The 23,964-nt window shown below is 41.3% G+C and overlaps 1 protein-coding gene across 1 annotated transcript in view; it reads left to right on the top strand.

Moving 5' to 3' along the window:
* Window positions 1–21,736, top strand: part of LOC147030530 (kelch-like protein 40) — a 30,998-nt gene extending 9,262 nt beyond the window's left edge. Inside the window, exons 3-5 of the mRNA XM_085874664.1 lie at window positions 8,478–8,635; window positions 14,875–14,982; window positions 21,523–21,736. Coding sequence (XP_085730790.1) covers window positions 8,478–8,635; window positions 14,875–14,982; window positions 21,523–21,712 — 456 coding nt within the window. The 3' untranslated portion in view covers window positions 21,713–21,736. The remainder of the gene's footprint in view (window positions 1–8,477; window positions 8,636–14,874; window positions 14,983–21,522) is intronic.
* The last annotated feature ends 2,228 nt before the right edge of the window (window positions 21,737–23,964 follow it).

The raw sequence follows: 23,964 nt of genomic DNA, 5'->3' as shown, positions 1-23,964 counted from the left end.
TGTTTATTTTAATGCAGTGATGTTGGCTGATTTTGAAGCAGATGGAAGAAAGATGACCTCGGTCAAATGATTTCCCTTTTGAGCCTGAAATTGGAATGAGCCTGAAATTTCTACTCTGAAAAGAGTAGAAAAGGGATGTGCAAGAGCAGCAGAAGTTTTTTTTTAGGACACATAAGCTGATGCAGTCTCATTCAGTTGTAGAATCAGACTTGAGGGTCACTGGGACCTTATTCACCAGACATGGAGTCCAGAAATAGTTGAGTGTGACTGGGTTGGGAACACAACATTTGCAAGCAAACAAAGAATTGAGGCATTTGACACTCATGAGGAGAGTTGGCAATGGTGCCATGAAGTGAAGGAAGGGATGGGGGGGGGGTGGTACACTGTATAGATGGACTTGACAAGGTGCCACCAGGTTTCAGAGGAGGGAGACAAGTTTCAAAGTTCAATCTTGAGGTTGGACAGATGTTGTTTTCTGGCTCTCCTGATGTGAGCTTTGTAGAATGATGTGAGATTGCTTTTTGTCAGGCTTGCTTTCGAGTAAGAGAAGGCAAGTTGTTTCAAAGCAACTGCTTAACCACAGTATTCAGTGCACCATGGTTGGAAAGAAGGAAAGAAGGGTCAAATAACTGAAGAAGTCATATGGGATAGATCCATGCATAATTGAGAGAGAGCAAGTTTCTGAGGAAGAATTCCCAAATGGATATATATATATATATATATATATATATATATATATATATATATATATATATATATATATATATATATATATATATATATATATATATATATATATATATATATATATATATATATATATATATATATATATATATATATATATATATATATATCTGCAGCACCAATGTACACAGCAAGCAGTGCAGAAAAGGGACAAATTATTTGGTGATATCCAATAAGCATTGAATGGTTTGTCACTAAATGACCCACAGATAATGCGAGGAGACCGCAATGCCCGAGTTGATCAAAAAAGGATAACGGAGATAAATAGCCAAAATTAAAGTGTGGGTGGGTGTGTGTGTGTGTGTGTGTGTGTGGGTGGGTGTGTGTGTGTGTGTGTGTGTGGGTGTGTGTGTGTGTGTGTGTGTGTGTGTGTGTGGGGGTGTGTGTGTGTGTGTGTGTGTGTGTGTGTGTGTGTGTGTGTGTGTGAGAGAAAGAATCTCCGGGCTGACATCAGTTCACTCCGAGGAGGAGCTTGTGGTCCGCGCTGACAAGGGCCAATGAGCCTGAAATGCATTTCAGTGGATGTTCCTTCTCTGGGGTGGACTGGTCCATAAAATTGAGAATTAAATTATTTTCTCAGTGTTGGCTGTAGTAAAGTCCTGCAGAGAGGCAGGAGGTTGTAGGTTCATACCTAATAGGTAGAGCCTATGTTACTGTTTAGCTCGAAGAGGCTTTGTTTATTTTTATATATATATATATATATATATATATATATATATATATATATATATATATATATATATATATATATATACATATACATATATATGTGTGTGTTACGAATTTAGGAATTCGATTGCACACAACATTCAGGTTCCTTTAGTCAGCTATGTCGATAAGTGATTGTTCCCAAGATAGCTTACCTTCCATTGTTTAAATGTTCAGAAATTGATTAGATGCGCTGCGGATCAATTTAATAGTTAAGGAATGAAACATTGGGGACGTCCCTCCCGCCCCCCCTCTTCTGCGAAGAGGAAGAAGAACCCTGCCGTCCTGTGACTCATGATGTCAACAACTCCCTCCCACCATGGTTGAGCGTGGGGGGGGGGATGGATCACGAGGGCATGAGTCACGCCGGGCGTGGGGGAGGGGGGTGGAGAAGGATAAGGACGAGATCCTTTCTTTGTTCTTCAGGAGTAAGCTTTTTGCTTTGGCAGAGAGTAGTCGTTCAGCAGACCGTCGGGTCCTGTTTGGCTTGGGTTAGGGTTGAGGCCTTCGGAAGCTTTTTGCTTCAGCTGGCTTAGTGAGCTTCGGCTGAGGCCTGGCTCGGGAGGAGGCTTTTTGCTTTGGTGGTTCAGTGAGCTTCGGCTTCTGTTTGGCTCGTGAGAGCTTTTTGCTTCGAGCTGCTTTGTTTTGGAAGAAGTTGAGCCGGTTGCTCGGCTCAAGCTGCGAATGGTGGCTTCTTCTTGTTCTTTGTTCTCCATTTTGGTTCCCGGCTTGGTGCGACTCATCGACCTCTTCTTGGAGGTGGTTCCTCGGGGAAGCGACGCATCGACGGGAAGGATCGGCGCCTCGTCTCACCAGCACGTGTTGAGAAGCGCGGGAGTATTTGCGGGAGCTCGGGAAGGATCGCAGCTCACGGCGATTGGATCCAGCTCGCTCTCGCTGGAGCCCGGGTCCGAACAACTTGAAGACCACACGAGGTGGAGATGTTCAAGATAGGTTCTGGGTTTCAGCTCACCTGTCCTCCGAGATGGAGCTCGTTATTTAAGGCCTCTGCCACCATTTAGTGTGTGTGTGTGTGTGTGTGTGTGTGTGTGTGTGTGTGTGTGTGTGTGTGTGTGCGTGCGTGTACGTGTGTCCGTGGGCCCGTCTAATAAGTAGGAAATTGTTAAGTGCTTTGTGTGCTGTAAATGTTTACATTGCATTTCGTATAGACGGTCGTAGTTCTTTTTTCGTGCTTTTCTTGCTTGTATAATTGCATACGTGTTTTGCCTTGTTTAATTGCATACGTGCTTTATTATAATAAATGTCCTTGTGTGAATGTAAACCTGTTCATTGCGTCCTCTTCCCTTAATTGAGCTGCCATCTTGCACTCGGAATATAGTTGGTTTTTAGATAGCCAGTAAAGTCATCGGGTCCAACTGGACTGCGTGATAATACCCCGCTTGGTTATCCCAAAAGGAAGCGAGCTGCTTAAGCGGCTCGTTTCCAAGCGGTCCCGTTGAGGTACAATGTCTCGGTAACCTACCCGCGCGAATAATTAGGTAAATCGAAGATTTGGCGATCGGACCCTGTAGCGCGGGTAGAGTGCGGACAAAGTTGTGGTGTGGTTAAAAACACACCCGTGGCTGGTTTCCGGCGTTGATCCGGAAAGCCGCGTTTGGATTGTCCGTTCGGTGGGCGAAGCGACCGCTATTGGTTAGACGCGGTCGTTCGCATGCCGGCCGGCGGAAATCTACAACAATATACATATATATATATATATATATATATATATATATATATATATATATATATATATATATATATATATATATATATATATATATATATATATATATATATATATATATATATATCTCTACTCCACCGGTCATAAGTTTTAAAACACCCCCATTTTTCCAGTTTTTATTGAAATTTAAGCAGTTTAATGTTTCAATGAACTCTAAAATTAAAGCAGAAACAAATATACAATTGCAGATGAAAAATAAATCGTAGAATCGTTTTGTTTAACAAAATTTAATCTAAATTTTTGACTCGTCAAAGTAGCCACCTTTTGCAGATGTAACACCTGAACATACTTGTGGCATTCTTTCCACAATGGAAATCAAATATTGTTCGGAAAGTTCTTCCAAACACAATTGCAGAAGTTCCCACAAATGTGTTGCACTTGGAGGTTGCTTTGCTTTCACCCCTCTGTCCAGTTCATCCCAAACCATTTCGATGGGGTTTAAGTATGAAGACAGTGCTGGCCATTCCATGATTTGAAGCCTACCGTCTTGTTCTTTTCTTCTAAGGTTGTTCTGACATAGTCTGAAGGTATGTTTTGGGTCGTTATCTTGCTGTAGGATGAATCTCGGACCAACAAGGCGTAGACCAGAGGGTATTGCATGATGCTGCAAAATGCTGTGGTAGCCCTTTTGGTTCAGGGTGCCAGTCACTCTGTGCAAGTCGCCAAATCTGGATCCAGAAAAAGAGCCCCAGATCATCACGCTTTCCTCCTCCATGTTTGACAGTTGGTGTCACACACTGAGGGACCATCCTTTCGTCTACTCGACAGCGTACAAAAACTCTGCGTGATGAACTGAAGATTTTAAATTTGGATTCATCGGTCCATTAGACCTTCTTCCAGTTTTCAATAGTCCACTGGCAGTGCTTCATGGCCCAGGCAAGCGTCTTTCTTATTTTGACATCTCAGCAATGGCTTTCTTACTGCCACTCGATCTGTCAAACCTGCAGCTCGAAGTCTTCTCTTCACAGTTGTGGTGGTCATACGGCAGCTTAGCTGCCAGGGTAGCTATCATTTATTGAAGCGAGACTGTGTCGCTGATGCAGTGTCCCTCTACTAGTACACACACTGGAACTGGTACTTATTTCGCCAACCTCGCAAGGATGACAGGCTGAGTCAACCCCCTGGTGTATTCATTCATTGGCTGACGGGGCTTGAACTCAGGACCCTCGGATCCCAAGCCACCACCCTAACCACTGAGCCAACACCAGGCTCTTCACAGTTGAAAATGAGACTTCCTTATTTCGACCAGTTTTAAGCTGTGTTTGAAGCTGCTGTCCTGTGAGCCACCAATCACGCAAGCTGTTGACTCTCATAAACTTGTCTTCTGATTGTGTTGTGGCTTTGAGTCTGCCAGACCTCTTCCTGTCAGAGTTTCCTCCAGTTTCCAAGTGCCTTTTGATGGTGTAGGAAACTGTACTTACTGACACCTTGGCTTCTTTGCAATTTCTCTAAAGGAAAGACCTTCACTTTTAAGGGTTATAATGGTCTGTCTGTCTTCCTTTGTTAATTGTCTTTTTCTTGCCATTATGATAGCAATATACTACTTCCTGCAGTGCAATATTGTCCAAATAATGCTTCAGAGGGTGTTGCAAGACAGTCTGTTCCAACACTGCTTTTCTACAGACAGAGGGTTTGTAACTTATCAACAAAAGTTGGGACACTTGTAGAAATTGTTTGTATCAACTTTCAAGGCTTAATTTACTTCCATTGCTGCAGAACAGCTGTAGTTGCTAACCAATTACTTGTTCCCTGAAAAGAGCCTTTATTAATAACTCTGAAATTTACATTATTTTTCAGTTTTTCGTCATCTAAACTTTTTCTTTTAACTCTGGCAATTTACTGCTTAGCTTTGTACCATTTCTGGTTGTTCACTGGATTTGAACTGCTTAAATTTCAGTAAAAACTACAAAAATGGGGGTGTTCTAAAACTTTTGAATATATATATCACCAAAGTTCTTTCTATGCCAACTGACCAGTGACCACTTCCAGGCACCTATCCCTCCCCACAATGCTTCTCCAGTCCCCCAACCTCCCCCTCTCTGTCTATCCCCGTAGCTTTGCTTTTGGCTATATCCATTTGGTATTTCTCACAGTATTTCATTGTGGTTTCCCATTCAATGGTCCATGGATCATTAGTTTCAATTCAACTTTTTGACATCAGTTTCACTTTGGGATGTCAATTTTGATTCGTCATCGCAACTTGTGATGCGATGGGAATAGTGCACGAAAAATGTTTTCAAAAACGATTTTTGTGGGAATCTTTTTTAATTTTCTAAATGGTGTTGAGGTGTCAAAAGTAGCTTAAGGGTCTTAAAAGGTCAAAAAGAGATCTAAAGTATTTTAAGGGTCTTAAAGTTCATAAAGGGGTTTAAGGGCGAAACAACAAAAACGGTCTGATGTGTCCAAATGCTCTGAAATTGTCCAAAGGGTCTTAAAAGGCCTATAGATCTAAAAAGTGTTCAAAGGGTCAAAGATGGTCTATGCATCTCAAAAGGGTCTAAATGGGTATGAAACGTTCTAATGGGGTCTACGTGCCATACAGGTTGTGAAGGAGTGAAGGTGCAGTTAAGAAATTACCTCATGTTAGTAAATAAATTAACTCTGGAGTGCAACGCAGCAATAATGGGCCAAAATTACCTCCTCCTGACCATTTAAAATGCCTATTTAGGTGCATCATGGTTAAAAATCTGATCCTAGAAAGTTTCATCATGAATTCACTTTGGGAGCTCAAAGCAGTAAAGTCACAATCAAAAAAACATTTCACTTTTATATACAGAAATGGACAACATATTTTACTGCTACATCCTCTTCTTCCTCCCTCTTCTTTTTTCTGCTCAAGGATGTGGCATCACTTTTATTTTTCTTCCATCAATCAGTTTCCAGTGAGATATCTCGGAAAATCCATGGCGAATAGAGAAATGCTCAATCAGAACCCCATTCAAGGTTAAGGTTGTTACATAACGGTTCGGGAATCACTCCCCCAACCCCCTGTAAGTGTAAAACTCAGACGTTTGGATGAACACCTACCCCAACCCCCACACGCACTCCAAATCCCAACCGTGATGCGCTCAGTACGTAATTTTTGAATGGCCTTTTAGATGACATCATTACAAGGTCGGAGATATCGATAATATTGTAAGGCATGAAATATATCTCATCTGTAATTGAATATTTCTGTTATAGCCTGGTGTTGGCGCAGTGGTTAGGGCAGCGGCTTGGGATCCAAAAGGTCCTGAGTTCAAGCCCCGTTGGGCCACTGAATTAATACACCAGGGGGTTGACTCAGCCTGTCATCCTTCCGAGGTCGGCGAAGTGAGTACCAGTGTACTGGGCCGGTGTATACCCCGGTTAAAATAGGTGTACCATATCCCTGTGTCGTAAGAGGCGACCAGGGTTGCGTCAGGAAGGGCATCCGGCGTAAAACATGTGCCAAATCACTATGCGGATCATATGGATGATCCGTGTGGCGACCCCATACGGGAGTAGCCGAAAGAAGAAGAAGAAGTAATTGAATATTTCTGTGATAGTGATCAGAAACCATTTAAAAATCAAAAAAATGTTTCCAAGGTTACCGGCTCCACTCACTACGATATCTCCTCTGAATTTTTACACTGAATTCCCGTTTCTACCAATAATATAAACTCCACAAAATTTCTCATTTGATGTGAGACACCTACGATGAAAATAATCAATCATCTATGATCAATTTACGATCAAAAATCAAATCACGACGTTAACTTGGTTCTTTTAAACTACACAATGCATGTATATTTGGTGAAGTTAGCGAAAATGGCAACCTTTTTTTCTCCAAACTTTTTTTCAGCCTTGAGAGTTATGCCATTAGATGAGCAGTAAAATTACCTTGAAATCGATGTATGGGTTGTATTTGTACTATGTTCAGTTTTTGAATGTTTCATGCATTTGAGAGGTCACGTGATCCTCCTTTGCCAATTTTACCGATCATGATAATGTCTAAATTTACAGTTATTTTCTCACATTTCATACAATATCTGCAAATCGGAAGTTACCACATCATCAAATATATCGGTATCCGGATTGAAATCCGAAAGAAAATTGCCTTTTTTATCAAGCATTGTAGATATGGATCTACCCTTGCTGAGATATCGACAGAAGCTCGTGTGTTTATAATTTTTGAATTGTGAGAAAATTACTGTTTAAACCTGCTATTTAGGTGAACCGTGGTAAACAATGTTATCCTATAAAGTTTCGTGGCGATTAACCTTATGAGCTCAGAGGGGTAGGGTCACAAACAAACAAACATTTCGATATATACATAATATGTAAACGTTGCAACGACAGCATGGATAGTGCTGGATGATTCCGAATTTAAGAGCTCTTGGGTCTGGACAGTGCATGCAGAGGTCAAAAAATATCGATATTCCCCCAATTTTGAGTTATGTGCATTTCTGTTGCGCACAATGGTGGTGTATAGGCTCAGAGTCGTTGGTTTGCATACCCACCGGAAGTCAAAAATAATATTATAACCACAAACTGTTCAGTCAATTCTGTCAATGTATTGTGTCGCTGGTCATTGGAAAATATCTCATTCCATGGCCAAGCTTTTCAAGCATGGAGGACTTGAAGCAGATGATTGTGGAGATCATTGCAAGGAACGGCAGGCCAAAGTACTAGATCTCGCTCTGAGGATTTTGTTCCAAAATATTTGGCAGCTGTGGTGTTGAAAATGACAATCTCCGATCCATCAGAGCAGCCTGTGACAGTCCCTACTCGCATGTCAGGACTTGAGTGAAGACCAGCTTAGCTTTTGGTGTGCACAACCTGGGTGCCTCCTTGACAGAGGACAATGTAGCAAGATGGCAGTCACACACAGGCCACTCCTTTGGTGAACCAGCTTAATATGTCACCTGGAGCCCCTCCCCTGCCCCTGCCTTTTGTATTCTAGATTCCCTTCTACATACACATGCAGCTTTGTGTTTTTTGTATTCCTTTGGAAAGTTTCACTTGTTTGATTATCTTTTTCTTAGGTTTGGTTAATTGATCACCTTCATTTTTCAGGAAAGTTTTCAAAATTTCAATTACTCATTGGAAAATTTTCACAAAGATGCTGCCTTTGATGCTGTACTTGTTTATGTAATTTTATGTCTTTCAGAATATCGAGAGTTATCACCTTTTTTTGAAATTTTGTAAAAAGAAACAATATTCACAACAAAATTTAACACCCTCATAATCTATCCTTTGTGGAAGATTTTTTTTTTGAATCATAATGGTTATACATCTACATGTCCTCATGCAGTTTGACCATCTGGAATGTGAGTGGATTGGTATGCCTCCAATGCCATCTGCACGATGTCTCTTCAGTTTGGGTGAAGCAGAGAATTCTATCTACTCAATTGGGGGCCAAGAACTCACAGGAAACACGACCCTTGATTCAGTCCTCTGCTATGACAGAAAGTAAGGCAAACAGCTGCACATCTGTACAATGTGTGTTTATCAGTAGTTTTGGAGACTAACAGACAAAGTTTTCTTATTTTTCTACCTTTTCATTTTGCAACAATTTAACCCCTTTTACTGTACAATTGTGGTGATTTTAATTTCTTGCATTCATGTGAGGTAATAAATGTGTTCATAAGCCTGGTGTTGATTTAATGGTTACAGTGGCTGGCTTGGAATCATTGGGTCCTGAGTTTGAGCCCCTGTAGGCTGTTGAATCAACACCAGGTGGGGTTGACTCGGCCTGTCATCCTTCTGAGATTAGCAAAATGACTACCAGCTTACTAGGTGATAACCATTTGGGGTAACCTATGTTGGAGTGGTGACCTGTCCAGGACTGTATTCCTTGCCAATTTAACTGCCTTCCTTCCTTCCATTGGGTGTTTCAAAAAGAGTGATGCAACTTTAAATGTTTATTTACAAAGAAACAGAAACCTTAGGAACATGGGCCAAACATTTATTGAAAGATTATGACATTGTATTTTCCATCACTGATTGCTATTGCAGTAAATCACTGCTAGAGTTGGTGAAGCCCAAGGTCTGAAATTGGCATTTACGCAAATTCCTTTTAATTGACGATCTCGATGTGTGCCAGAGTCCAGAGGGTTCAAGTCTGGGCTATGGGGTGTCCAGTCATGAGTGGTACCCAGGGCAATGAGGTGGATTCTGTAGAGCTGTCGCAGGAAAGTGACGGTGTCATCAGCTGTATGCGGTGGTGCACCATATTGCCAAAACCTGATCATGCTGAACTGGTTTGGGGTGACCTTTTGGGCTAGATCATTATGGAACTTCTGGAGCATGGCCAGGTAGAGCTCACCGCTGATCGGCACCATCCTGCTGTTGTCATTCTCAAACCAGTAAGGCCCTAGTTTTCGCCATCTGGCATTGAAGGTGCAGAAGCATGTGACCTTAGGTCCTTTCAGGTACCTCTCAGTGATCTCCTCAGGTAGTTTTGTCATCCAGAAAATGTTGTTGTGGTTGTTGATGGCACCGTTCAAGTGGAAATGGGCTTCTTCACTGAACCAGATCATGTTGATCCAGTTTGGGTACCGCTCCATCCTGTCACTGAACCAATTGCTCATATCAAGTCTCCTTCTCATGTCATCTTGACTCAGTTTATGTCGAATAGAAATGATGTATGGGAAAAGCTTCAATTCCTGAGTGAGGATACGCCAGAATAATGTTGGTTTGATGCCTAGCTCCTGGGAGCACCAACGGTGGGACTTCTTGGGACTATCCACTGCAGAATCCCACACGGCATCGATGTTGGCTTGGTTCTTGATTCCTGATGCTGGCCTGCCACTGTTGCCCTTGCTCTGGTTGTGCACTGTACCTTGTGTTCAAAATGTTTCACAATATGTTGAATGGCACAATGAGTGGGTCCATCACGTGTTCTGAGGTCGTATTCTCGGCAGAACCTCTGGCAGGTGTCTACACGCGATTTAGTCTCATACCACGGAGCCACTACTTTTGTCTTATGCTTCACTGTCAACGGTGGAGTTAACTTCTGGAGCTAGAAATCCCAGGAAACAAATACCACAATAACACCACCAAACCCTGAAAAGGAAAACGGTATCAGTCAAAAAACAAAGAAATGGCAGAAAGTCAAAGTTGTATCAATCTGTTTGAAATACCTTGTAACTCCATCAGGATGAAGATGACTGTCTTGGCAGCCCTTAGTGCCTTCTGGTGTGAAAGAAATGGTATTATTATGATTATTACGAGTGCTGGCCCGTCGGTGCGTGCCAGTATGTGCAGCTTCGTTCGTTCGCTCTCGTAAACGACAACTGGATTGGGGAATTGTTTCAATTAGATCGGACCAACCGTATCATAAATGGCCATAACTTGGGAAACACCTGGGAAACATACTTAGGTCCCTAGCGTCAATTGTGACGTCATATCAAACTAAGAAGAAGAATTGTGACGCCCTCTCTCTCCCCCCCCCTCGTCTTGCCCCTCCTCTCTCTCCCCCTCTCTCTCTCCCCCCTCCTCTCTCGCCCTCTCTCTCACCTCCACTCACACCTCTCCCGTCCCCTCTCTTGACACCTCCTCTCTCCCCCTCTCTTGAATTGTGATGCCCCCTCTCTCTTGCCCCCTCTCTCTTGCCCCCTCTCTCGCCTCCCCTCGCTCGCCTCCCCTCGCTCGCCTCCCCTCGCCCGCCCCCCCTCGCTCGCCCCCCCTCTCTCGCCCCCCCCCTCTCGCCTCCCCCCTCTCGCCCCCCTCTCTCGCCCCCCTCTCTCGCCCCCTCTCTCGCCCCCCTCCTCTCTGTAAATGTATTCACAAATGTCTACCAAGCACAACAATTAATTCAAACCTTGGGAAACACTTGGGAAACAGCTGAAACGGATGAAGAACGATATCAAACCTTGAAAAGGCACATACTCAGGTCCCCAGCATCGATTGTGACGTCATACCAAACGAAGATGAAGAATAATTGTGACGTCAATCGTGCAAAAAAAAAATAAACATTAATTGTGACGTCATTCGTGATGTCATAGCACCGTGTCCTGTCATTGGTTGACGGACGTCATTGGTTGACAGACAATATATAGGTCGTTATTGGTTGACAGACATTGGTCATTGTATCACGTTATTCTTTTTCTTACTGCCAATTATTGTGCTATTATTATTATTATTAATATGCTGTTATCATTATTCTGAGATATCTTTGGCAAAAAATGGTGTGATTAGGTGGAACGACACTTCAGCTGCGATATATACACCTTTCCAACACTGAAAAAGCAATAAAATGGCTGTAACTTGGGAACCGCTCGTCTGATTAATATCAAACCTTGAAAAGGCACATCCGTGGGTGCCCAGCAATATTCCTGGCAAGTTTCAATCAGATCGGACCGGCGGTCGCAGACAGACACACACACACACACACACACACACACACACACACACACACACACACACACACACACACACACACACACACACACTGCTGGAATTATAGATAGATTATTATTATTGTTATTCTTAATAAATGTGTTAAACCTATGTCATTGTTAATCCTGCCTTGTCCAGGCAGTTATGCAGTAAATTGAGGTTAACCCATTTTGATGGAAAATTGCCCAGACTGTGTTTGACTACCAGCTCCCTCCAAGTGAGCAGTCTAATGATCTCCACTTGGTAATGCAGCAATGAAAGAAGTACAAGTACAAGTATACATGTTGCAAGATGCCCATTCTTACAAAGAGAAACGATAAAGCACAGGAAAATTGAAGCACACAACCACCTGAACGCAAAACTACAATTACTTCACTATACTGTACCTTATCTAAATATGCTTAAGCTTGAGCAAGAGCGAGAGTGAGAGAGAGAGAAAGTAAAAGACGAATATGAGTGAACCCATTGGGAGCCACATGATGGCATCAATTTGTTCATCCCTTGAATGCTCTCCCACATGGGGTTTGCATGTCTCCCGGCAACGATCACTTCCACAGAAATTAAAGCAAAGTTTTCCAGTTTGGCTAATTTATTCATAGATTGTGAGATCAATTATAGACTCTGATCGCACTGTTGTGACCACTCGGTTGGGCATTGAAGTGACTCAGGCTGACAACCACCAAATATACTTGGTAGTAAGACAACTGGTTAGATTCCAGGTGAAAGTTGCTGCTCTGTGGGAAACAGTGGTTTGAAAATGCAATATATCAAGTAGGAGAGAGTGTCATACTCACAGCTGGCTGACCCCACACCTGAGCCAGGCCGAGAGAGAGAGAGAGAGAGAGAGAGAGAGAGAGAGAGAGAGAGAGAGAGAGAGATAGAGATAGAGATAGAGATAGAGATAGAGATAGAGATAGAGATAGAGATAGAGATAGAGATAGAGATAGAGATAGAGATAGAGATAGAGATAGAGATAGAGATAGAGATAGAGATATATATATATATATTGGCACAACTATATCTTCATAGAAAACTTGAAGAAAACTATGGAAGACCTGGAGCTCAACATTGGTTAGGATCACACTGGAGAGAGGAAAAATGATCTCAGACCATCTCCATGAACCATCTTGCTCTGCAGCAAGCATAGCAGAAAAGGACAAATTATTTAGCGATATCCAACCAGCATTGAACAAGTTGTCAATAAATGACCCACAGGTAGAGCTCGGAGACCTCAATGCCTGTGTTGGATCGAAAGAGAATGAGGGTGATCAATGGGCAACTGCTTGAGGATCACATGGATGTAGGCTATCCTAACAGCCGCGTGGATGACTAAATATAAAGTAGACAAGGCATGTGTGCTACTGTACTGTCAGTGTTGTTATAAGGTGCTGAATGTTGGACCCCTCCCCCCCACACTCCCTCCCACCCACCCCTCTTAATTAAACATGTGAGAAAACTACACTCCTTTCATCACAGATGCATGTACATACTCTTCTAGATATCTCAAACCAACAGCACTGGAATCAACATACAGTATAACATCAAGATAAGTTCGGCAATGATGAAGGGATGGCTTATAAACAGTTCAAACATTGTAAAGACAGGAATTAAAACAGGATACAGTCACTAAGGACATGCCTGCATTGGCTACGCCACCTTGGCCATGACTGACCAACATGCTGTATTAGCCCATCCAAAGTGTGGTCTGATAAGAAAGTGGAGATATGTTTTTCATAAAGATCTTTGGGAAATTAGTGTCAGAGGACAAGTGGTACGAGTGTGTGACATGTGTTGGTGGTTGTGGGGTGTGGGTGGGGTGGGGGGGGAGGTGAGAGGTAGAACAAAGTAGATGGGGAAGTATAGAGAGAGTGTTGGAATGAGGAGGGGAAGGGAGATATTTGGAATTCTTGCCTCGCCACAGTCAAAGTTCATCTACTGTCAAGACAAGAATTCAAACAAGATTCACACTGAATGAAAGATCCCCATTAATCCATAATCTTTCAAGTAGGGGAGAGTGTGTGCTCGTGGACATGAAAAGGACAGTTTTGTTTTTGCTGCAAAATACTTGAGCAAATATTATGCAGTGTATTGGTTTGGTGTGACATTGACACTTGTGTACTTATGCTTTGATGTGGACCGAATTGTTTACTTCATATTACTGTGTAATCTTTGCTGTGGCAAGATGTTCATTTGAAAGGCAGAAGAGAGTGAAAAAGTAGCAAGTTATAATATTGTAGATATACTTTAAGCTGTGTGGTAAGTTCATGAGAGTTTGGGAAATTTGGTTACTTCTGGATATTCAACTGTCTCATGTTAACGAGAAATTTCTATCAGGTTCTGGGAATAGAAATATCTATTCATTTTGACTGACTCTTCTCCAGTTTGTAGAGGGAGGAGCTTTTGCGAATGTTCATGCTTTCAGTATCTGTACAGTAAACAGTAAAGCACAGTGGCAGGGAAGAGGGAGAAGGAGAGTGTCATCAGTTGTTTTGTTATGTTTTGTGCTGGAGCTATATGTTTCATCTATCCCTTGTTCTCTATCTTTTAAATGAATGCAAGTTTGGACTGCACCTGCCTGCCAGTTAGATATTGCTCGATAAAATAACTTTGGGTATGATGACGTTTTGCTTATTTACAAGTTGTGATTCGATTAATGAAATAATGCTCTCTGGTCATTGCTGCTGCAAGAAAAGTTTAACTTGATTACAAGGTGTTGTAGATATAAAGTGAATTTTAAATGAATAATAAGAATATGGGTGAGGGTATCAAGGGTAAACAAATTGATAGTTCATATAAATCAACTTTGAATTATACATAGACATGACATGCCGAATGTCTTCAAACCTACGTATTGGAAACATTACATATTTATCCATGTGAGGGGGATTTATGATGGCTGTCGCAGGTCATCGGGTTTTGATATCAATTTGTGGGTCTAACCCGTGAAAAACAGGTCACTTGGAGAGTATGTACCTTTTTAATCTTCAAGTTTATTTTCTGGAGCTCAGAAGCTCCTGAAAATACCTCTCAGATTGTCAGTAATTGTAGATCAAAGTTGAAGTCATCTTTTATAGAAGCTTGGGTTAAAACAAAAGCTAATTTGAATAGAATTAAAGCAAATAAAAAGGGTATTTATAAACAAATAGCATAAAAGGAAAATTTGATGGTGTAGAAATGTGATGACCTGAACAGCCTCATTATATTTGACTTTTCTTGGATTGATACAATGGTTTTAGCAAAATGAAAAATAATATCTCATTTGCACCTTGTGTTTTTTAAGATCTTTTGCTGTTCTACCACTTTTTCAGGTCTTTTAAATGGGGAGAATCCGATCCACTGCCATATAAGGTGTATGGTCACTCTGTGGTGTCTCACAAAGGACTGGTGTACGTCCTTGGAGGAAAGACACCAGAAAAGTAAGCTCCTCATTCACAAGCAATACTACTGATTTTAACTTTTTTCTCATTTGCCAAATCATGACAATCGAAAAAGACAAAGGTGTATTTATTGATTTACTTGTCAAGATTATTACTACTAAACTATACAAGTCACACAATGAAGTCATGGTCGTGTTTATTTGAAACTTCAGCACAAAGCAGTCAGTGCAGGGGTAAACCAGATTTAACACAGGGTTAAAGAAGAATCTTTCAGGAAACGAAAACTAAAGAAATCTATACGTGCAATAATCATCCAAAAAATAAAACTCAGATTGTCCTACTTCGTGTTCCAAGATGAACACATGGCTCCCAGTTGGAAATGCCAGGGTAAAACCCCAGATCCCAGTTTAAATTGGTCCATATACAAACTGTCATCCCTGTGTTTCACAGGCAGGGTAATTCATCAATATGTGTGCCGCCCCTTGGACAGATGTTAAATTTGGAGTCCCGTCTGCCGGAATTAGTTGGTGTACGTTAAAGATCCCTCAGTGTCCTTTGCAACGAGTAGGCAAGCTATTGCCGGCACCCTGGCCAAATTGCAAATTCCTGCCCCAACCTTAGTCGAATGTCAAGCCTGGCCCAGCCAGTTTGTGAGAAACTTGGGTCAAGCTTCCCCCCAGCCAACTCCAAAAGAACGTGAGAATAATTGTGGAAATTAAAGGAGTCCACTGCACAATCAGAGAGTGGTTATATTTTCATGCAAATTAAGTCACAATTAAAATGTCTTCGAAATAGGAATTCGTATTGTGGTTAACAATCTGCATTCTCATGAGCATCCAATGGTGCAGCATTTTAGAGTATGCCATCTTTGGGAGGAGGAATATAAACAAACTTGTGTTGTTTCAAAGAATTGCGAGTGAATGATATTGAAGGAAAATTTAAAGACTAAGGTATGTGTCATGGAAGGAAGACATTGGTAGTGGTACTGTACATCCAGGAGAAAATTATGTAGGTAAAGTTACTCAGAGGATTTTAAAAAATAGGTACAGGATATTGGGTAGCTGACTCAAAGCAAAGGTTTGTGAGGCAATGTTGACTGGTATTCTTCTGAGAATAGGAAAATGAATATAATTTGTGAGCACAGTGATAAATGTTCAACTATGGTTGGAAGAATGTTGTTGACAACAGGAATTCATTCGGGGGCAAAGGGAGCGTTACCAGAATGAATTGCCATGGGCTAAACACAATGGGCACCAGAGGGTTTGCAATTGGAATTGAAGAGGAATTGGGGCATTTTAAGTTTGAGGAGGGTGAAGAAGCTCGAAAGGAAAGAAATGAAACTGACAACATTATTGGTTCATGGCCAGCACAAAATAAACGAGATGGGCAGCACGACGGAGAGTGCATACCTCTGCGACACAATGCCTGATCCAGGAGAACATATTGAGGCCAATCATTTTTGAAATATCATACTATATATATATATATATCGTTTTTGGCCCCATTTCTCAATGGTGAAGAATCACTTTAAAAATTAAAAAAATCTCGTATCCAGATCTGGATTCGGATCTTCATCAAAATTGAATAAATTAGTCCTTGTCACATATGTACCCAACCAGCCCACTAAGTTTCATCCAAATCTGTCCAAAACTTTGAGATATCGTGTTATAGAGTGTGTGTGTATATATATATATATATATTGTGAAGGAAATGGCCCTTATTGGACTACTAAATATAGGATTAGCTCAGATCCCCCATTAAATGCATGTATAGCTAGGTTGTGTGGTAAAATGGACATAACATGTGTGTCGGGAGGTGTAAGACTGTTTTTATGTTCGTACAGTGGTGGTGAAACGAGAGATCCCTCTGATTCCTACCCCATCCCGGGATAGGCCCCTCCCAGTCGGCTGAGGGGGTGTGGCCTGGAGTGGGTGTGGCTAGAGGGAGGAAGTGACGTGAAGGGGAGGGCCTTTGGTTGGGTTTCGCCGAGAGAGGCGTGCTCGAAGGAGCGGAAAAAGGAGATGCGAGAAAAGGATTTCAGTTTGGATGAGCGTCGGGTTCTCGAGGCGTGCTCGGAGTCGCTTCGAAGTGAGAAACGAAGGCTTCATGAAAAGAGCTGTGTGTGGAGAACAGTCTCTCTCGAAAGATTGCTCGTGTTTTCGAAGCGAGCGAACCTTTGAGAGGCTGCCTGCACGTCGAGGATTCTGCCGTGAGAGGGACGGCAGCCGGCTTCGAGGCGAGCGAGAAAAGAAAAGGCAGTGGTGAATCGGCCGGGAGAGAACGCTGAACCTGAGGGTCGAGTCTGCCATCGGCCGAGAAAGAAAAGGTGATTCGACAGAGAGAGGAACTGAGAGGACGAAGCGGAAGTCGGGCTTCGAGGCGGGAAGGCAGGAGAGGAGACGCCGGAGCTTCTGACGGTCCCTGCTCACACCAACGGCTTGACACATTTGCCGGAGCCCAGAACCTTGATTTGGACCTTGTCTGGTGCACGGGCCAGGCCTGGATTTGTGTGCTGGACCTAGAGAGAGATCAGCTGAGGCGCATCGTCGACCCTACGCGAGGTCAGAGCATGCGGAGACTACGCACGGTGCATTCGAGCTGGAGTTCGAATCCGTGGACAGCCGCCTGTTGTGATTCCCTTTTGACGCTTTCCTCTCGTCCATGAGCCATCACCAAGTACTCTGTCTTGTCTTGCATGCTGTTTGTCTTTGTCTGCACGTGTTGTATAAGGCATATTTCGGTAGCGATCCCCTCGAAACCTGTAGACCGTGGTTCCCTAGTTAAGAACGGGTTGAGGTTTGTTAATAAAAACATTGTCGTGAATTTTGCTTGTGTTGTGATCCCCTATGTTCCACAATAAATCTGGTTAATTCGTATGAAGTTGCCGCTATGGATTAATTTGTGTCGCGTCGAGGAACAATCCGTTAGATTGGCGTATAACACCAAAAAAATGGTTACAGACTGTTAGACTCCGCTCGGTCTCTGACAAAACCAGTCTGTAACCAGGGGTTCTATTTCCCCAACTGGCAGGGTTGAGGATTACATTGGTATCGCGATTGAAGGCGCGTGACCCGAGGCCTGTGCTGAGCCGGCCGGCGTTAAAAAACCTTGGAGACGGTGCTGGTGAGGGTGGCGCCTCGGACCGGTTGAGAATCCCGCCACCCTAGATCCGCAACAATATGTGTATATATATATATATATATATATATATATATATATATATATATATATATATATATATATATATAATATATACATACATACATACATACATACATACATACATACATACATACATACATACATACATACATTGTATATATCGGTTTAGCCCAATCTCTCAATGGTGAAGAATCAAAATATTATCGGATACAGTTTCGCATCTTCACCAAAATTGAATCAATTTGTCCTTGTCATACAACCAACATGTCCACCAAGTTTTGTCTGAGTCGTTTCACAACTTTTTGAGACATCGTGCGATATATATATATATATATATATATATATATATATATATATATATATATATATATATATATATATATATATATATCGTTATTGGCCCGATCTCTCAATGGTGAAGAATCACTTTTAAAATTTCGAGTAGTCGGATCCGGATCCAGATCTTCACCAAAATCTGATCTGTTCGTCCTTGTCACACACCCAACCTGTCCACAAAATTTCATCCAAATATCCTGCACACAAACAAACAAACATCTAACAGACAGACAGACAGGGGTGAATTCTGCACTACTTGTGTAAATTCCACATCTGCTTTCCCCTTTAACTGTTCCGAGACCAAATCCAGGCCCCCCTAACAAACGGACGCCAACGTTGTCAGACGGAATGAAAACCCGTCATTCTTGTTACAAAAACAGCTAAAATTGATGAAAAAGTGGCCGAAATTGAAACCAACACAGTAATTACGGTCGCAATAGCAGATATAATGGAAACCAACATGTTTATTCTACACACAAGAACAGTCGTGATGGAAACAAGTACGGACAATCCTGAAATAGATTGGTCGCGAAACGTCCGAGAGCGAAACAAAAGCGGTTCATTCCGGTTACTGTAGTGCAAACAAGATGGCGGATGCAGTAGAACGACCTGTTATGGTATGTAAATTTTTAGTGCTTGTGCCTCGAACATGAATGTAATATAGATAATTTATAGTGGCTAGTACCTGATGTAGTTTTAACAGTTTATTAAACCGAATTTTGTTGTGATGATAATGTTTGGTTTGCCTGTATTTCGAGCCCCCGAGTGTAGGATCGCTAGTTGTGTATTCCCAGTTCAACATAGGGGATCATGTATGGGATCTTTTTACAGTTTTTACTTCATATTAACTTTATTTTATTGGAATTTGCAATTTATTATTACTAGAAAATTTTACCTCTTGCAAATATAAACGATCAATCGTCACTGATCACTGCAGCACGGGGGCACGAATTACACGAAATGTCAGCCACACATTAAGTCAAGAGGGCGCATTTATCGCTGCTTGTATCATATCCCGTACCACAAAAGGGTTTTCATTAACAGACATGATATATTAATGGCAGACTATGTTAAAAGTTAACTTTCCATAACGTCAAGAACTTTTCAAGACGCCATGTTTTCCACGTTACGGTAACCGGAATTAATCGCTTTCGCTTCAGTCTCCACCGTTTCGTGACCGAAACCGATGTTGCTTCTATTCCCCACCGTTCTATTTCGGGATTGACCGTTCTTGTGTCCGTCACAACCGTTCTTGCGTGTAGAATAAACGTGTTGGTTTCGGTTATATCTGCTATTGCGACTGTAATTACTGTGTTGGTTTCAATTTCGGCCGCTTTTTCATCAATTTTAGCTGTTTTTTTTTAACAAGAATGACGGGTTTTCATTCCGTCTGACAACGTTGGCGTCCGTTTGTTAGGGGGGCCTGGATTTGGTCTCGAACAGTTAAAGGGGAAAGCAGATGTGGAATTGCTTTTTAAGCCCATTTGTTGATATCACATGAGGGGCAGTGTAGTGATAGACCTCTTTCTAAGCAATTATCTCAATATGGTGGAGAGGGTGAAGGTAGAAAAGCATTTTGGGACAAGTGACCTCAATATTGAATATGTGCAAGCATTCTATGAAGAGGTGTAGTTCCAAATAGTATAGTAAAGCTATTAGATTCCAGGAAAGCAAATGTTGAGGGTATGAGGAGAGAGTTAGGTGCTCGAGATTGGGACAAGCTAACAGAAATGCCATCACCAACAGAGAAATGGGCCCATTGAAGGATAGCAAGGAAGATTTGTTAGTAATCAAAGTGAGATGGCAACTTTATTATATAGTTATATTGAGTCAATATTTATACAAAAACGATCACTGCTAGCTAAGAGAATCGATCGATGAGATGAGGAAAGGCTTTTGGAGGAGTTTGAGGTCGGAGTGGAGGAAGCTAGGAAAGCTAAGAGAGGATGAAGTTCCGGGATCAGATAATATGCATTTGAAAATTTTGAGGGAAGTGGCAGAGCAGATAAGTGTGATGTTAGCCGACATCTTTAATCTTTAACATTTTTATAGCCGACATCTTTAACAGCTCATTGGAGTCAGTGCAGGTACCAGAGACTGAGGGAGTAGAAAATGTAACATGGTTATTTGAGAAAAGTCCCAGAGAGGATTTGGGAGAACCACTGTATAACCCTGTTAGTTTAACTTCAGTTCTGGGAAGATGTTATAGACATTAATTCAGTATCAGATGGGGAACCATTTAGATAAATTTAAACTTATTAAAGGCAGTCAGCAAGGCTTTACTAAATAAAGCTAAAATTATATTTAACAAATTTATTGGAGTACTCTTTATGGAAGTTTCTGAATGGATGGATGAGGAAGGTCTCGGCTCATGGAAGAGTGGGTAAAAAGGCAATGTGCAGACAGTGTGGGAGTGGGGCCATAGGTGTGCAAGGGAATGAATGAACAGGAAAATGAGAGATATATATATATATATATATATATATATATATATATATATATATATATATATATATATATATATATATATATATATATATATATATATATATATACACAGCAAAGAGGGTTGGGTTAGGTCGAGTTAGTGGGCATATAATAGATTGTTTGTGGGAATTGGGAAGAAGATGAGATGCCAGTGTACTATCAGCTTAAAGCCCTGGAGAAAAGAGGGAATTGAAACACCTCTGGGAAGCAGTTTCACAAATGGGAGAAAGAAGAACAAACGAGTGAAGGTGTGCAGTTAAAGAGGAAGAGGTTCCTGAAAGAACAGGTATGTCCTGGAGGAGCTGGGGAGGGTGGAGGGGAGCGAATAAATAAGATTTATCAAGGCAAAATGTTTCAGAAAAGTAGATTTTACTTCTACATTCCCCTTTATGAAGTTCATTGGGACTTGCATATATGTTATTATCAAAATCAATCTTACAGACGAAGAAAAATCTGGTAAGGATTTTTAATATGAGGTATGCAAAAAAGATTCATATGATGAGGTTAAAAAATGTTTTATGATTGTTGTTTGAATGTCTGAAAGGCATTTTCAGAGTAATGGAAGTTTCTAACAAATCCATGTGCTGTGTGCAGGAAGTGCTTAAACAAGATGTTGGTATACAATCCGAAAAAATTTGAATGGAAAGAGCTGCCTCCCATGAATGTGGCCCGCTCCCTCTGTGGTGCAACTGTGCACAAGAATAAGATCTGGGTCGTGGCTGGAGTTGTGGACAATGGTCTTACAGCCTCTGTAGAAATGTATGACATTGCAAGTAACAAGTAAGTAATTTATTAAAGTTGAATCAAATGATAAAATGACAGAATGGAATATGATGTTTATGGAATTTGAAAAAAAAACAATTTATGCCACAAATAGTGAACGTCACTTTGTTGGACAATTTCAATGACCTATTTCAAAGTTTTGAGCTGATGAATCTCTTAAACTACTTGAATGGGCCCAATTATTTCTACCCTCCTGTTTGGTCACTCAAGTGAGGTTATCAATTCTATGCAGTGGAAAAAAAATTATATATATATATATATATATATATATATATATATATATATATATATATATATATATATATATTATGCCTGGTGTTGGCTTAATGGTTAGGGTGGTGCGCTTTGGATCCTCGGGTCCTGAGTTCAAATCCTGCTCAGCTGTTGAATTAATACCAGGTGGGGTTAACTCGGCCTGTCATCCTTCTGAGGTCAGCAAAATGAGAGCCAGCATGCTGGTATACTGTGTTGGAGTGGCGACACATCTAGGATTGTGTCCAATAGCTAACGAGACTGCTTAAACAGTACCAACACTGCACAGAGTATGGTCCCAATCTCCTCTCCATATATATATATATATATATATATATATATATATATATATATATATATATATATATATATATATATATATATATATGTAAAAATACATACACATATATGCACCTGTTGTTGGCCTAATAGTTGGGATGGTGGGCTTGGGATCCTCAGATCCTGACTTCAACTCCCATTTTTCTGTTGAATTAATACCAGGTGGGGTTGACTCTGCCTGTCCTCCTTCTGGGGTCAGCAAAATGAGTACCAGCATGCTGGTATCCTGTGTTGAAGTGGCGACACATCCAGGATTGTGTCCAATAGCTAACGAGACTGCTCAGGCAGCACCAACGCTCTGCACAGAGTATGGTCCCAATGGATGGATATATACATATCGTAACTCCAAAATCTACGGATATTAACGCCTCAATTTGCAATGCCTTCTCTTTTTTTTGCACCCAAGTATGATATCTGATCGTAATGCTTTGTTTTCAATGTTTACGCCCGATGGGATCATAAGGTCGTACGTGAGCGGTACTTAAATGTTTTCAATGATTGCTTTTGGTTCATTTTCCCACAAATTTTCTGGAACTGGAATATCAAAGTTTTTGTGGATGTGCCAGTGCATTATTTATGCAAACTCTTTTGTGTCGTTGTGTGTACAGCTGTTCTGACATTTTTTTTTGTCGTGTTCAGTCATTAAGCATCACATTTCACTCTCTTTGCGAACCCCACCTCCACCCCTCACCCATCTTTTTTTTTTCCTCCTCTTCCCCACCCTTTTCTCACTCTTTCCCCTCCTCACCTCCCCCTCCTCATAAAATGCAGCACTCTCCTCCCACACCTCTGTCACTCTCTCACTGTCTCTGCCTGTGTGTTTGTGTCTCACGCACCCCTCCCTTATGCGTGAATAGCAACGTTTGGAGAGGTGTCACTCTCCGCACCTCCCCCCTTGCTCCTTTTTCTTCATCCCCTCTGCCTCCCCTTCCCCCTCTCACCCTACACCTGCCTCCTCTTTCTCTCTCCCTCCCTCTTTCTGCCCCCCCCCACCTTATTGACCCATCGGCGAAGTGACTGGTTGTATTTTCTGGTCTATATATGAGAACATATCATATATATATATATATATATATATATATATATATATATATATATATATATATATATATATATATATATATATATATATATATATATATATATATGAAATGAAGACGAGAGAAGAACCTTCAGAGTGTAGGCTTTATTCCATTTGATTGGAGCCGCTTCTACGGGCACACCAGGAAATACAGACGCAGCATGGAGTACAAGCAGTAAGGTACACACGCGCAACTAATCACCGCAAAATAAATCAGTATTATATATAAATCAGTATTCTCACCATTCAATGAGCACCAAGTGAACCGCCGACATAAAACGACAATGCCCCTGGGACAATCCCCCCGACCGAGCCGAACCTCAGCTTTATCTCTTCTGTGCTCGAGCCGGGCAACATGTGATCACACGTCACGACCTTCAATTCACCACAATATATATATATATATATATATATATATATATATATATATATATATATATATATATATATATATATATATATATATATATATATATATATATATGCAAAAGGAGCAAAACCCTAAATGTGACGTGATGCTGACGTCATGCACATAAATGATGCCAACACATCACCTCCAATCTCGGATGACGTCCACATTA

The sequence above is a fragment of the Eptatretus burgeri genome, chromosome 3 (assembly GCF_056783735.1).
Source record: "Eptatretus burgeri isolate ZD-2024b chromosome 3, Ebu_testis_v1, whole genome shotgun sequence".
In the NCBI taxonomy this organism is placed as follows: Eukaryota; Metazoa; Chordata; class Myxini; order Myxiniformes; family Myxinidae; genus Eptatretus; species Eptatretus burgeri.
Note: the sequence above shows the minus strand (reverse complement) of the source record. Positions and strands in the feature narration are given on the sequence as shown.